Source organism: Malus domestica, chromosome 12, assembly GCF_042453785.1.
Source record: "Malus domestica chromosome 12, GDT2T_hap1".
NCBI lineage: Eukaryota > Viridiplantae > Streptophyta > Magnoliopsida > Rosales > Rosaceae > Malus > Malus domestica.
The window spans coordinates 26,164,196-26,178,553 of record NC_091672.1 but is presented as its reverse complement, the minus strand read 5'-3'; the positions used below and the strand labels follow the sequence as shown (position 1 = coordinate 26,178,553).

The 14,358-nt window shown below is 36.8% G+C and overlaps 1 protein-coding gene across 2 annotated transcripts; it reads left to right on the top strand.

Moving 5' to 3' along the window:
• Nucleotides 1-934: 934 nt before the first annotated feature.
• On the top strand, nucleotides 935-8,535 carry LOC103430555 (phospholipid-transporting ATPase 1-like). Of its 2 annotated transcripts, none has more exons than XM_029089723.2 (9): nucleotides 935-1,544; nucleotides 2,035-4,056; nucleotides 4,405-4,744; nucleotides 4,987-5,779; nucleotides 5,968-6,091; nucleotides 6,320-6,539; nucleotides 6,863-7,321; nucleotides 7,421-7,719; nucleotides 8,105-8,535. In XM_029089723.2, exons 2-8 carry the CDS (start codon nucleotides 2,640-2,642, stop codon nucleotides 7,614-7,616), a joined length of 3,549 nt encoding a protein of 1,182 aa, XP_028945556.1. In that variant the 5' UTR covers nucleotides 935-1,544; nucleotides 2,035-2,639; the 3' UTR covers nucleotides 7,617-7,719; nucleotides 8,105-8,535. The 2 variants fall into 2 exon arrangements, with proteins under 2 accessions (XP_028945556.1, XP_070665621.1); XM_070809520.1 differs by having other exon boundaries at nucleotides 1,010-1,886.
• The last annotated feature ends 5,823 nt before the right edge of the window (nucleotides 8,536-14,358 follow it).

The following is a 14,358-nucleotide window of genomic DNA, read 5'->3' as shown; positions in this document are numbered from 1 at the left end:
TACAAATTTACTAGATTTAAGGGGGCAAAACATGTGTCCAATGCGTATAAGTATGGAGAATACGATCTGATACACCAAATGTCATAATATAAGTGATTGATATTTTTTTAAGTATTTAACCACTTGTATTATGACTCTTGATGTATAAAGCTGTGTTCTCCGCACATTAACTCATCATGTCCCATCTATTGACATGTGGCCTTACACACAAAGTTTGTTGTCCCTAGTGCATCAATCGCACTAAAGACTTTCGTGTGTGAGAGATCAAGGTTGTGCGTACATATCAGGCTAGTTGAGCTATTATAGATTTGTACAGTTGCAACGAAAAAACAAAGACTAAAACTAACAAGAAGTTCAATTTTTTTTTAGTTTTAATGAAAAATAACAAATAAAAGTATAGTGAATAGTACTAGAGAAAGTTAAAAATATGGTTTTTCGTTAAAAATGAACAATACCGAAAGTATTTCGTTAAAATTAAAAAAAAAAAAGTGTAAAAATTACAACAACCGAAACCCACTTGGATGAAATACGTATAAACTAGGGGGGCTATAGCTAAGGTACCGTTAGGTACGTGGGATTGGACGAAATGTAGTGAGACGAAGTGTTCTGTCCTATATTTGTTGCGCCTAAAACTGGTGGAACGCGTTGTTCCACGGAACGAATTTTGGGTGAATTTTCATTTCACCTCACCCCTTGGAACGACTTATTCCATATTTATGGAACAAAAAATTATAACCTCTCCGTCTCCTTCTTCTTCCTCCTTGTTTCTATCCGAGGGCATCTTTGCTTTCTCTCCGTTCCTTCCTGTCCTGTCCCGTCTCATTCCGTTTTGTCCCATCCCGTATGCATACTAAACGATATCTAAAATCCAATGAACCACAATTTGACAATAATGCCCCCAAGTAATTACCATATAATAAAAACAACAATAAATAAATAAAGCGAGCCCAATTAAACAGAACGTTGGCTGGCGAAAAGCTCAGGTACAGATTTACAAGACGGGGAAGGAAGAGTCCGTCGGTAGTGACCGTGTAACGCCCCAAGATTCGTGCTTTACCGCTCATCTCTCTCTCTCTTCCCCCCCCCCCCCCCCCTCTTTCTTTCTCTCTCCTCCGCCTGCGATATTCTCGCCATTTTCATGCCGCCCACCTACCAACTCCTCCTTCCCTCCAATTCGACAAGTCCCAAAAATCCCCCCTCGTCTCGCTCCTCCTCCTCCCGATATTCCCCAAACAAAACTGAATCGCTCCCCTAAATCTCGTTTTCTCATTGAACCCTGAGTTTTTTCCTTTGCCGATCCGGTCCAAGAGAATTTCTTGAAAAAAATAATTGGAGAAAAAAAAAAAGAAAAAAAACTGAGGGTGAGATCATTGCCTGATCTGCTTTGTCACCTGCCAATTTCTCCTTTTCGTGTTTACGTTGTGACATTTCGTATTCAGTGCATTGAGTGACATCTGAAACTCCTGCTCGCTCACTCAGTCTTCTCGTTTCGCCAATTCCGAGACGATAAATCTCCCTTCTTTTGTCTGTATTCGGATTCAGAGGTACGTCGCTTTTCTGGGTAATTTTTATTTTTGGGTTTTCAATTTTCTGTTTTTTCTGTACGAGAATATTGCAGAATTTCTTGGCACATTTTGGTGTATGTGGTTTCTGAGTCGATTGGGAATTCTGGGTATTTCTCTGATTTGGGTTTTGAATTTTGGGATTTATAAGGGTTGTGGGGGCAGTGATTCAGATTGTTCATCGACTGTGTTATCTTGTCCGTCTTTGTTTTAGTTTTTAGCTTTGGCATTGCTTTCTTGGGGATCTGTGGAAGTCTGTTGCTATTTGAGCTATTTGGGTTTTCTGTGGGCCTCTTGGTTCTCCCTCCCGGCGACCAAAGGGTGGTCTGTTTCTGATCTGAAAGCAATTTTTCTTCTTTTTGTTTTTTGTTACATCCCTGCATTTCTGAAATTCCGAAGTGTATTTGTAATGCAATGCGTGTTCTAGGTGATGTCACTGAGCTACATTGTCGTTTTTTTTGTTTGTTTGCAGGAGCTTCAATCTCATATTGTAGTGTGTGGAATTTGAAAACATTGCAATCCCACCATTAATTTTGGGGTTAGAGGTATTTATGAATTCTTGGTTTTTGATTAAGTAGTGCTTGAATTCTTCGGGTTGATTTGGTGTTTGCCTGTAGCTGGATTTGGGAAATGGGATTTCGGGATTATTAGGCTGTGTTTGTTCATGGTGGTGAGTCGGGATTATTAGGCTGTGTTTGTTCATGGTGGTTAGAAGTGGGGTGAAGTGTATATGTAATTGTCCAATGATCACATTGGAGAATTATTGATGAATTCTGAGCAGCCCTTGCTGTCTTCATCTGATTCTCCATCAGCGTCGCTGGTTCCCTCCCCTTCTCTCTCTCAGACCTTGTCCGTATCTGCTCCAATGCTTCATTTTCATCTTCCAGTCTTCACAACAATGACGATGCTCAAAGTGATTTATTTGAAGTGAAGGACGAGGTTGCTGTTTCTGGTTGCTCTGAGAGACCCTTAGAGAGTTTTACTACTCCTGCAGGTCCACCCGGTTCTCGGTTTTTGCCGCAGTCTCCTTTGGAAAACCCCACGCGGGATAGAAGACGCCTGGTGTCGTGGGGTACCATGGAACTGCATAATGAAAATAGAAATTCAGGAACTCTTGAAATCTCCCAGGGTTCATCTAGGGTTCAGGAAAAGTTGTCTCAGAGGATCCGTCACAAAAGTGTGCAGTTCGATGATAACTTGCTGCACGATGACAATCCAAGGTTGATCTATATTAACGATCCGAAGAGGACAAATGACAAGTATGAGTTCACTGGGAATGAGATTCGAACTAGCAAGTACACTATCATTACCTTCTTGCCCAAGAATCTTTTCATTCAGTTTCATCGGGTTGCTTATTTGTATTTTCTAGCAATTGCTGCCCTCAACCAGCTTCCACCTCTTGCCGTCTTTGGAAGAACAGTGTCTCTTTTTCCCCTTCTGTTTGTCCTCTTGGTCACAGCTATCAAAGATGGCTATGAAGATTGGCGGAGACATAGATCAGACAGGAATGAGAATAACCGGGAAGCTCTGGTTTTTCAATCTGGCCAATTTCGACCGAAGAAATGGAAACATATTCAAGTGGGCGAGGTTCTGAAGATTTGTGCTGATGACACAATTCCTTGTGACGTGGTTTTGTTAGGGACAAGCGATCCTAGTGGAATTGCCTACATTCAAACAATGAATTTGGATGGTGAGTCGAACTTGAAAACAAGGTATGCTCGGCAGGAAACAACTTCAACAGTATGTGAAGGGTGTACATTTTCAGGGCTCATCAGATGTGAACAACCTAATAGGAACATCTATGAGTTCACTGCCAACATGGAGTTTAATGGGCATAAATTTCCCCTGAGCCAATCAAATATAGTTTTGCGTGGTTGCCAGCTGAAGAACACAGACTGGGCAGTTGGTGTTGCGGTATATGCTGGACAGGAAACCAAGGCAATGCTGAATAGTGCAGCTTCTCCTTCCAAGAGAAGCAAACTGGAAAGCTACATGAACAGGGAAACTCTTTGGCTATCGATTTTCCTTTTTGTTATGTGTGCAGTTGTGGCCACTGGCATGGGCCTGTGGCTCATGCGCCATAAAGGTCAGATTGATACCTTGGCTTATTACCGGAGAAGATTCTACTCATATGGGAATGTGAATGTGAATGGAAAAACCTATAGATTTTATGGGATACCTATGGAGATCTTTTTCTCCTTTTTGAGTTCTATCATAGTTTTCCAGATAATGATACCAATCTCTCTGTATATTACAATGGAGTTGGTTCGATTGGGCCAGTCCTATTTCATGATTGAAGACAGGCATATGTTTGACAGTAGCTCTGGCTCAAGATTCCAGTGCAGATCTTTGAATATCAATGAGGATTTGGGTCAAATACGATATATTTTTTCAGACAAAACAGGGACACTTACCGAGAACAAAATGGAATTCCGAAGAGCAAGCATATTTGGGAGGAATTTTGGGACATCTTTGCAGGAAGCAAATGTTGCAGGTATAACGTGGCACTCTTTCCTTTTTCCTTTTAGTTACTGAAAACAGTTTTTATTTCTGGGACATTATATGTGTCCTTCCTCCTTTCTTCTCTCCTCCTTTTCATCTCTCTCTCCCCTCTGTTTGTTTAGTTATGAAAAAGAGAAAACATAAAACAAAGACATTACTGATGTGCTCTTAGTTTCTGCTAGTGTTTGAAGCAGTATTTTCCTTTTTAAAATTGTTATTCAGAGGAAAACTGTTTCACATTGCTTTGAATTGTCTGCTTTCTGAAAATAGATGATACTTTCATAAAGCATATCCAGATTTCCTTTATGTACAAGCGCTCATTTTATGTGATATTTGGCAGGAATCGGTTTAGGTAGAAAGAGATGGAAGCTCAAAAGCGAAATTTCTGTAGATAATGAGCTCATGGAGTTGTTGCACAAAGACCTAGGTGGAGATGACAGGATTGCTGCGCATGAGTTTTTCCTTACGTTGGCTGCTTGCAACACTGTGGTTCCTATTGTCAGTAATGGTACATCTTCCAGTTGCGGAAAAAGTGAATTGGATGATGTAGAAGCTATTGACTATCAGGGGGAATCTCCCGATGAGCAAGCATTAGTTTCTGCAGCCTCTGCATATGGATATACACTTTTTGAGCGCACATCTGGGCATATTGTTATGGATGTCAATGGTGAGAAACTAAGGTAGAAAGTCACTCACTTCTACTCCTATTTTCTTTTTGCACCTTTCTTTGTTCTTAGCTGTCCATTGTACATCATTATTAATTTATTATATGTAAGGTTGTATGTTTGAATCATGTTAATGACAACTTACATTGTATTTGAGTGTGCTATAGCTGCAGTACTTTAACATCCTTCTATGCTTTTTTCTTACTGTTTTTTATTCTTTATTTTTATATTTTTAATTTATTTGTATGTGGATCTAGGTTGGATGTATTGGGACTTCATGAGTTTGATAGCGTGCGAAAAAGGATGTCCGTTGTTATCAGATTTCCAAACAATAGTGTAAAGGTGTTGGTGAAAGGTGCTGATACTACAATGCTCAACACTTTAGCAAATGACTCTGAAAGGGATGATCATGTGACGCGTTTAACTCAGAATCATCTGAGTGAATATTCGTCAGAAGGTTTACGTACTCTTGTAGTTGCTTCCAGGGATCTTACAGATGAAGAACTTGAGCAGTGGCAAAGCATGTATGAAGATGCAAGTACCTCGTTGACTGATCGGTCCTCGAAATTACGTCAAACAGCAGGTCTCATAGAATGCAACTTAAAGCTTCTTGGGGCGACTGCAATTGAGGATAAGCTACAAGATGGTGTGCCAGAAGCTATTGAGTCCCTCCGGCAAGCAGGAATCAAGGTTTGGGTTCTGACTGGAGATAAGCAAGAGACAGCTATTTCGATTGGTATATCATGCAAACTCTTGACAGCAGATATGCAACAAATTATTATAAATGGAACTTCTGAGGATGAATGCCGAAATCTTTTGGCCGTTTCTATGGAAAAATATGGTGTAAAATCATCCAATAAAATTGACCCGAGTTTCAAACTGAAAAAAAATGCTGAAAATGGCTATCTTGAGATACCTGGCAATGAAAAGACATCCAGTGTGCCCCAATGGAATGGAGGGAAGGAAGAAGGAAAGATGAATGCACCATTAGCACTCATAATAGATGGGAACAGTTTGGTATACATTCTGGAGAAAGATCTGGAGTCAGAGGCAAGCCCCTTTCCATCTATTGAACAATTTGCTTGCAGTTTGATATGCCTTTTTGTTTTGCTGTTTGTTTATAAGTGGCTGATTGCTTGCTTTCGTTCTAAACAGTTTTATAGCTGTACACATAATACTATTGAATTGGATTCACATTATGGTGAAGATTAACTTGGTAATTTCTTTTCTTTCCACAGCTATTCAACCTTGCCACTTCCTGTAGTGTTGTGTTATGCTGTCGTGTTGCACCTTTGCAGAAAGCTGGAATTGTTGATCTAATTAAGACCCGTACTGATGATATGACACTGGCTATAGGTGATGGTAAGTTAAAACATTGATAGTTATGTTATGATTTGCCTGATTGGCAGGGGGTGGGATCCACATTGGCTTGATTTTTTTCTTATGCAATCCTGCATGACACTGGATGCAAAACCAAGTCATATTCTGAGTTTACTGTTTCTTATGTATGTGCAACCTGTTGTCCTATACTACTCTTTATTTTGTGTGAAGTTCTCTAAAATTTTCTTCTGATCACTGATATTTCTTTAGGAGCAAATGATGTTTCAATGATCCAAACGGCGGATGTTGGAGTTGGAATTTGCGGTCAGGAAGGGCGTCAAGCTGTGATGGCATCAGACTTTGCTATGGGGCAGTTTCGGTTTTTGAAAAGATTACTTCTGGTGCATGGGCACTGGAATTATCAGCGTGTTGGCTATTTGGTTCTGTACAACTTCTACCGCAATGCAGTTTTTGTAATGATGCTATTTTGGTATGCCTTGTTCTTTGGTTTATTTTCTTGGAAGCTTTCTGCGCTTGCATCATACCCAAATGTGATGGATGACAAGTTGAACATTTGTGTGATTAAATTATCTTAAGTTTAGTTACATAGCAAAATACTCTCTGAAGATCGAAGTCTATATAAGTTGTTACAATAAAATCTAATATAGATCTTTCATTGTGCATTCAAATCATTAATACATTATGTATTGCACATCAAAAGCTCTTTGGAGCCAAAGGATAATTTCTCTTTGATGTTACATGATGCACCATTTAACGATGCTGATTGTTATATTCTTTTCCGTTGATGTGCAGGTATATCTTATCCACTGCATTTTCAACAACTTCTGCATTAACAGATTGGAGTAGTGTTTTCTATTCTGTCATTTATACTTCACTCCCTACAATTGTTGTTGGTATACTGGACAAAGACTTGAGCCACAGGACACTGTTACAATATCCGAAACTCTATGGTGCGGGCCATAGACACGAGGCATACAATTTACATCTCTTCTGGATCACAATGCTTGACACCCTATGGCAGAGTCTTGTTCTCTTCTATGTACCCCTCTTCACGTATAAGGATAGCTCAATAGACATATGGAGCATGGGCAGTTTATGGACAATAGCAGTTGTTGTTCTTGTCAACATACATTTGGCAATGGACATCCATCGTTGGGTATTCATCACTCATATTGCAGTATGGGGTTCAATAATCATCACATATGCCTGTATGATTGTATTGGATTCTATACCTGTCTTTCCTAATTACTGGTTAGATTCATTGACTTCTGCTTTTCTTTTTATGTTTTGAAACGTATAATGCTTTATTATGTTAAGCTGATTCTCCCCCACATTTTCTTTTGGGTGCAGGACTATATACCATTTGGCAAAGTCTCCCACATATTGGATTGCCATTTTGCTTATAACAGTTGTCGCGTTGCTCCCTCGCTTTGTGTTCAAAGTTGTATATCATATTTTTTGGCCTTCAGATATCCAGATAGCTGCTGGGATTTTAAATAGACAACGTAAACATTTGAGCTCAAAGCAAGATGACAGTTCAAGTTGACATGTATTACAGGCTTCGAGACAAATGTTCATTCTGAGATGGCTTCCCTTGTGTTTGTCCGTCGTGCAGCTTTCCAGTGGAATGCGGTTATAAAATATCAAAGGTGAGCTTTTTTTTTAAAGATGCATAATATATTGTGGATGGAGCATTCTTCTAAACCATTTGCATGGCTAGGTACCCTAGTTGAAAATATAGTATGAGAGCAATATAGGTTACGCGTATTTTGGTAGTTAATTACTTGGATTTTGGTTACAATTCTGTTAATCAGTACTGGTTTATTCCATTATTTTGGTATTTGGGAGGAAATTTAGTGTCCGACCTATTCATGAGCAATGAGTTGATGTCTTTGTGCCCAAACGAATGAACGTTGTGTTTTATAACAGCTTGTTATCATACATGTAAAATCCGATTCATAACATCACACTGGGTTTAATTAGACGCAACTGTCTCCTAAGCATGCTTGATGTTTCTATCCTCTTGTTCCGCAGATGAGTTGATTTAGCCGACTACACGCGAAAAGAACCATAAGTATTTGACAACAGAATGGAGTATCCCGTCAAAAGATAAGAAGAGCGGAAGGTGGATGGTCCAGGCCAAAGGAGCGTGCTTGGCGGATACAGAAAACTTGTTTGGCTTGTTTGGCTAACTACAGTCGGGAAGGGGAATCAGATGGAAGAAGAAGAAAGAAAGCCCGAGTTGTAGAATCTCAAGCAATTTGTCGAATACTTTTAGTTTTAGATGTCGTCGGGCATTGACAATAGCGAAAACATAAGGTGGTTGCGTTCATAGGTTTGTCACGATGTAGTGCATAGAGAGGGGAAACCTAGTAGGTTTGTGTAGAGATCAGATCTGGCCTTTTTCTTTTACAGTTTAACATATGAAATTAAGAAAAAGAAGAAAATCACATGTTATTTCATCCTTTGTTTGTGTCATCTCAGTTTTTGTTTTTGCTGATTTGCTAGTTTTCACTCTTGCTTGCGTATTGCAATTTTTCTTCAACAGTCCGGACTAGGGTTTATGATGAGAATGAACTAAAATAATGCTTTAGATAACTAAATGGTTTATATGAAAAAAACTAAAGGTTGATGAGAAAACACTAAGGGTTTGTTAAGCGTAATACTGTATTGCGATGATTTTGATAATTTATAAAATAAGGACCGTGCTTATTAAACTCACCACTATAATAATAGATTTATTTGAATTTGACGCAGTGAATTTTTAAATTATGCTTCTAATAAAAGCGCTAAAAGTAGAAATGTTTTCCACAAAAACATTTTTAAACGGGTCTTTAAATTTCAATTTTCTACGGACCCAATAGATTCGATAACAACTAAAGCCTTAGGGTGAGTATATAAAATTCCTAATCAAATTAAGAATGAGATCTTGCATAACGTTGACCAATTTTTGGAATTATATCACAAACCATATTTTCCAACAATAAAATATTCAAGTGCCATGCAATTACTCGTTGACGTGATTATACACTCGTTGACGTGATTAAATTATTATAACGTGATACCGAAAAAATAAATCTAACTAGTGTGAACGCAATGACCAGAATTTTGAACACTAGAAATGTGCTCACGCAACTTGTACAATTTTCTAGTCCGTAGAGGACGGCAACACACAGCTGACTTTTGGCTTCACGTAAACTTTGTTAATCATTCTAATTTGTAAGAGGATTGCTGGAGTTACGTATTCTCTCTACTGCAATCATAATTCTAGGTTAAACTTGACTTGAAATTGAATTTTGGAGGCTTTTCTTTCTGTTTCTTCATCCAGGAAAGGTAACTTTCTATCATACCTTTTTGATAATTCGAATGTTTCAGTCCAAATGTTTGAGCATGGCTTAGATCAAATCACTACAAGAGAATATTTATTCACCCAAGAGGAAGACACTGAACGTAATGGAAAAACTAAAAGAGGAGGGAGGGAGGGAGGAAACACTCTACCTCCTCCCCCTCCACAAGTAGGGATTTTTTTTGTTTACAAGAAGTGATAGCGATATCGCTATTGAAGGACAACAACTATCACAAAGGGTGCCACAGAGGTACTTGTTTAATGACCAATACATTAATCTAGAGATAATTTGTATAACATTCATAAAGAATACACGAATACCACAAGCAATTCTATTTTTTTTGTTTTTTGTTTTTTCACCAAAGGAGAGTCTCTTCCATCCATAAATCAGACACACAATTTAACCATGTTTTGGGGGCTGGGGAGAACTAGGCATGAAAACTATAGAATTATGCGATAGAGTATGCTAGAGAAACCACATATTTGTACTATATTGGTATACCATCTTATGTGACAAGTGATATATACAATTAATGATATAAATTCATTAATTGACATAACATGTATACATTACTTGTCACGTTAAATTGTCCACAAATATATATATATATATATATATATATATATATATATATATATATATATATAATACAAAAGTGTAAACTCCTTAATTAACATTTTTGTATAAGATCACGTACGTTGCTTTGCGCTAAGCTCTCATACCAAAAGTTGTAACCATTGAACTATTGAAGTAAGTCAATGGTCATGACTCATGCGTAGATGCATCTGGGTCGACAATGCACGTGGTTGCATTGCCTTGATCTCGCAAACATTTGTCTAAACTCACATGCGTGCATTAGAGGCTAGTGCTCTAACTACTATTATATTTTTATTGTTTATTCTTTCCATCAACAAACCTAGTAAGTTGTTAATTTGTTATTGCAGTCCACACATAGTTCACACATCTTGCTTAAGATCGATGCAATTACCCATAAGACAAGGGCTGAATAACAAAGCACTCGAGCTGGTGCACATCGGGTTTGTCTAATTTATTCTAAGGAGTGTTCTAGGATATTAGGAATATTTTCACAAGATCATGACAAGAATTGTAACTGAGTTTTGGTTGCCAAGAAATTTTATCTTTTGCTTGCAAGTTAATTTCAAGTTTCTAAGAGATGAAATATTAATCTCCTTAGATGAGCAGCTAACTAGAATTTACGGAGAATTAAAAAAAAAAAAATTCTCTAGTAATGCTCTCTATCTACCTTCTTCTAAGATAGGATTCATTTAGGAGCTCCTAAATATAGAGAGGAAAAGAGAGCTCCTAGTGGCTCTTTATAATTAATGCTAACTAATTTAATATTATTTTAAATAAATAAATAATTTTTATCGACTAATTATTGACTCATAGTCATTATAACTCTCTACAGTAGGGAGTACATAGAGCTCCTAAAATAACCTTTTGATAGTTGTAGTTAATACTTTGCTATAAAATAAAATAGAGAACATAATTGGAGATACTCTAAATGTGAATTTTTAATTTGGGGATTGCTTCAATACTTACATGTATATAATACAATCACCATCCGACGGGTCAGATATAATTCATGTGAATAATTGTATTTAATATAATAGCGTCGAGATGGTAATTGTATTAAATACTAGGACCGACCATGAGAACTTGGGGGTACTACGCGAGCCTTCGAAGTGGGGGCCCTAGAGTGCTATGACTCGACCCCTTTTACATTGATATGTATAAGAAAAAAATTCGCTAAAACATGAAAAAGTCTATTTCTACGTCAAATACCATTAAAAATTAATATCAAAAGAAGAAAAATATATGACATTACTTATATATTACTCGTCTCGCGTTTTTAGATGCAAATGCAACTGTCAACATTCAACTCAATAGTCTGCAAACAATAAATTGATAGACAAACAAACTAAAAACTCAAATTCCACTCAATACCCATATCAAGGTTCAGTCAGGCGGTGGGCTGGTGCCTAGCGCCTAGGCAGCTAGGAGGGGTCTAGGTGGGCACCTAGGCAGATTTAGGTAAATTTCTTGTATATCTTGTAAATAAGTGCATATTGACACTTACAAAAAATTATACTTGTATGAAATCCATGGATAAGATAATAATAAAAGAATGATAAAAAGCAAAATGAGTATCCAACAAGTCCAAAATACATAAAATGCAAAATAGGAGGAAAATAAGAAAATATAGTAATCTGGATAGGATTTAAAATTTTTTTTTATTTCAAAAAAATAAAAAATAAAAAATCGCCTAGCCGCCTAGGGCCACCTAGCCCACCTAGAGCCCATCCGATTTTTCCAACCGATTTGCAAGAAAACACCTCGGGTCACCACCGCCCAGCGCCTAGGCAGCCGCTTAGGCCCTTTTTTAGAACACTGACCCATATATAATATATTAATATAAGCAAAGCATAAGTAATCAGACAAACGATCAGATGTTCGGACTCATCATAATAAAGAATCAAACCACCTTAACCAACCTATTCCACCCATTACGGCAATACCCTAAAATTGAATCCATAAACCCCTAAAAGATTGAATCCCTAAATCCCTAAAATCTTTCAAATCCTAAATCCATAGATTAATCCGTAAACCCCTAAAAGATTGAATCTCTAGATACCTAAAATCTTTCAAATCCTAAAATCCCTAGAGGGAGTATGGATTCGAAAACCCTAATTCCATTTACAAACAAGCTTACAAATTAAATTACAGAAAAAAGAAGAGGATGAAGAAGTTGGAGAAGAAGTGACTTGACCTATAAGTGGGGAATGATATCACCTTGCCAAGTCGAACTGAAAGAGGAGTTCTTACCCAGCATGCTAAATTTTAATCATTTTTTTTACTATTACAATGTTACTTATTACATTCAGTAAATGAATTAACGATTGGATTAATTGCATCTGTCGGTTGGAAAGAATACTAGAGTGAATAGGATATATAGTGATTTCCATACATGTGTAAAACTATAGTTACACTCACAAGTGGTTGCTGGAAAAGGAAAAGAAGTGAAATTTTTGTTGTGAAAAATTATATTATTGCAATATGATAATTTTTATTGATTTTGAATCGTATATATATAGTATATTTTTTAAAAAAGGTTTAGGGGCCCTCTGAAGTGGGGACGTAGGCAGTTAGGTGTTTACTTCAGCTGCCTTTAGAATTGTTATTGTTCAATAGATGTAAGCATTGTCGCCAAATCAAATTAATGCTAAAATTTTTCTAATGAGAATGTATTCACATATATAATATGTCAGCAGAAATTTGATCAATAATTTTACAAGTATTTGAGCCAATTCTAACTATTATTAAATTACATTACTAATAACTAGAGATCCAATTAAAGGAGGGGAAAATGACAACTTCTATTATAAATGCTTGTAACATTACTTCTATTGCTATTTTGCACTACTAAAATTGAACGTTGACAATATGAACTTTGAATATTCCAACTAGATACCCATTGGATGCCTCATACATTGGTAACTATATTGTAATAAAAAAAAAATCTAATTAATCATAATAAACGGTTATATACTATCATATGATCACATTTAGATGTGAAATTATTAATATAAGGTATATGAATCATGAAAATAATGTAAAAGAGGTTTTGCTCCAATGATGCTTATCCACACGTTTAGACTTGCACGGATGGACTAGATACCGTAGAACAAGGACCTTGGAGATGGTATAAAATATCCATAATATCTCGATATTTCCATCGAAATTTCCGTGTTTTTGGACTACCGATATTTCCGATATTATCGATATTTTAGACCTTGCTAAGTCACTCATGTATCTTACCATGCAATGTATAAAGTGTAAAATATTGTACTAATTCATTATATATAAATGATTATGGTGCGTTTAAACTTCTTTCATTAATTACTACATATTTTCTACACTCACAATGTTTGCCAGCTCGCTATATAATTAATTTAAATCAGTTATATCTATCATGCAATGCATTTCCTTCCATTTTTTTGTGATAAACTAATAGATAATTGACTAAATAAACATCATGCAAAGTTTCAATAAAAATTTCCAAGTTTTTCTTATAATTTACGTGATTTTTATTCAATTTTTATCGATATCGATAATATCCTGATATTTCCATCGAAATTTCCATATTTTTGAACTACCGAAATTTCTGATATCATCGATATTTTATACCTTACAACTACCACCTTAATGTCGTCTTATCAACAACCCTAATTACACTCTCTTTGCCATTTATAACGTAGCAATCTACCTCAAAGGCTCATATCACAATCCCTAAGGATACTATCGTAATTTTGGCCAACAGTTTTTGTCCGGTCCAACTGGGATGAGATAAGATTAATTAGAATAACATAATACAATAATAGCAACTTGAGACTTTTAAATTGTTGGTTTAACAAAGTTCGCAAAATAGAAAAGATTAAATTTCCAGAGGGTCTAGACAAAGCCAGTAGTAACCAGTGGCTGATGACACGAGGGTTACCTCATGCAATGACGACATACGGAATTGGATCCCATCCGGATCCAGTTTGTGATGGTACTAGAAATCCTCATATCTAAGTCATTCATTTTGTATCATGCTGTCAAAAATTCTTTGACTTTTTTTTTATTTAAAATCAAACACTAATATTATCTGACGAAAATTGATCGCACAATGTACGATGAACAGTTAGAATGTGAGGATTCCTAGAATCCCCACAAAATGGATCAGGATCCTCTTCCACGACATACAACATTCGTAGCATTACGTGGAGGTTCATCCAGCCGTTGGTGGGAAGAAAAGAAAGACGTAAAAGGCGGGGAGTGTGTCGTTGTCTCATGACTTTCACTTCTCCTTCCTTGAATTGTAACCCGAGGAGGAGCCCCTTTAGACGGATATAAAAGGACACCTCCCATCCATCACTT

Excerpts from the sequence above, each read along its gene's own strand:
- LOC103430555 (XM_029089723.2), top strand. The coding sequence starts at position 2,640 with ATGGAACTGCATAATGAAAATAGAAATTCAGGAACTCTTGAAATCTCC. Across the intron at positions 4,057-4,404 it reads GCAGGAAGCAAATGTTGCAG|GAATCGGTTTAGGTAGAAAG; the intron begins GTATAACGTGGC and ends GATATTTGGCAG. Across the intron at positions 4,745-4,986 it reads GTCAATGGTGAGAAACTAAG|GTTGGATGTATTGGGACTTC; the intron begins GTAGAAAGTCAC and ends ATGTGGATCTAG.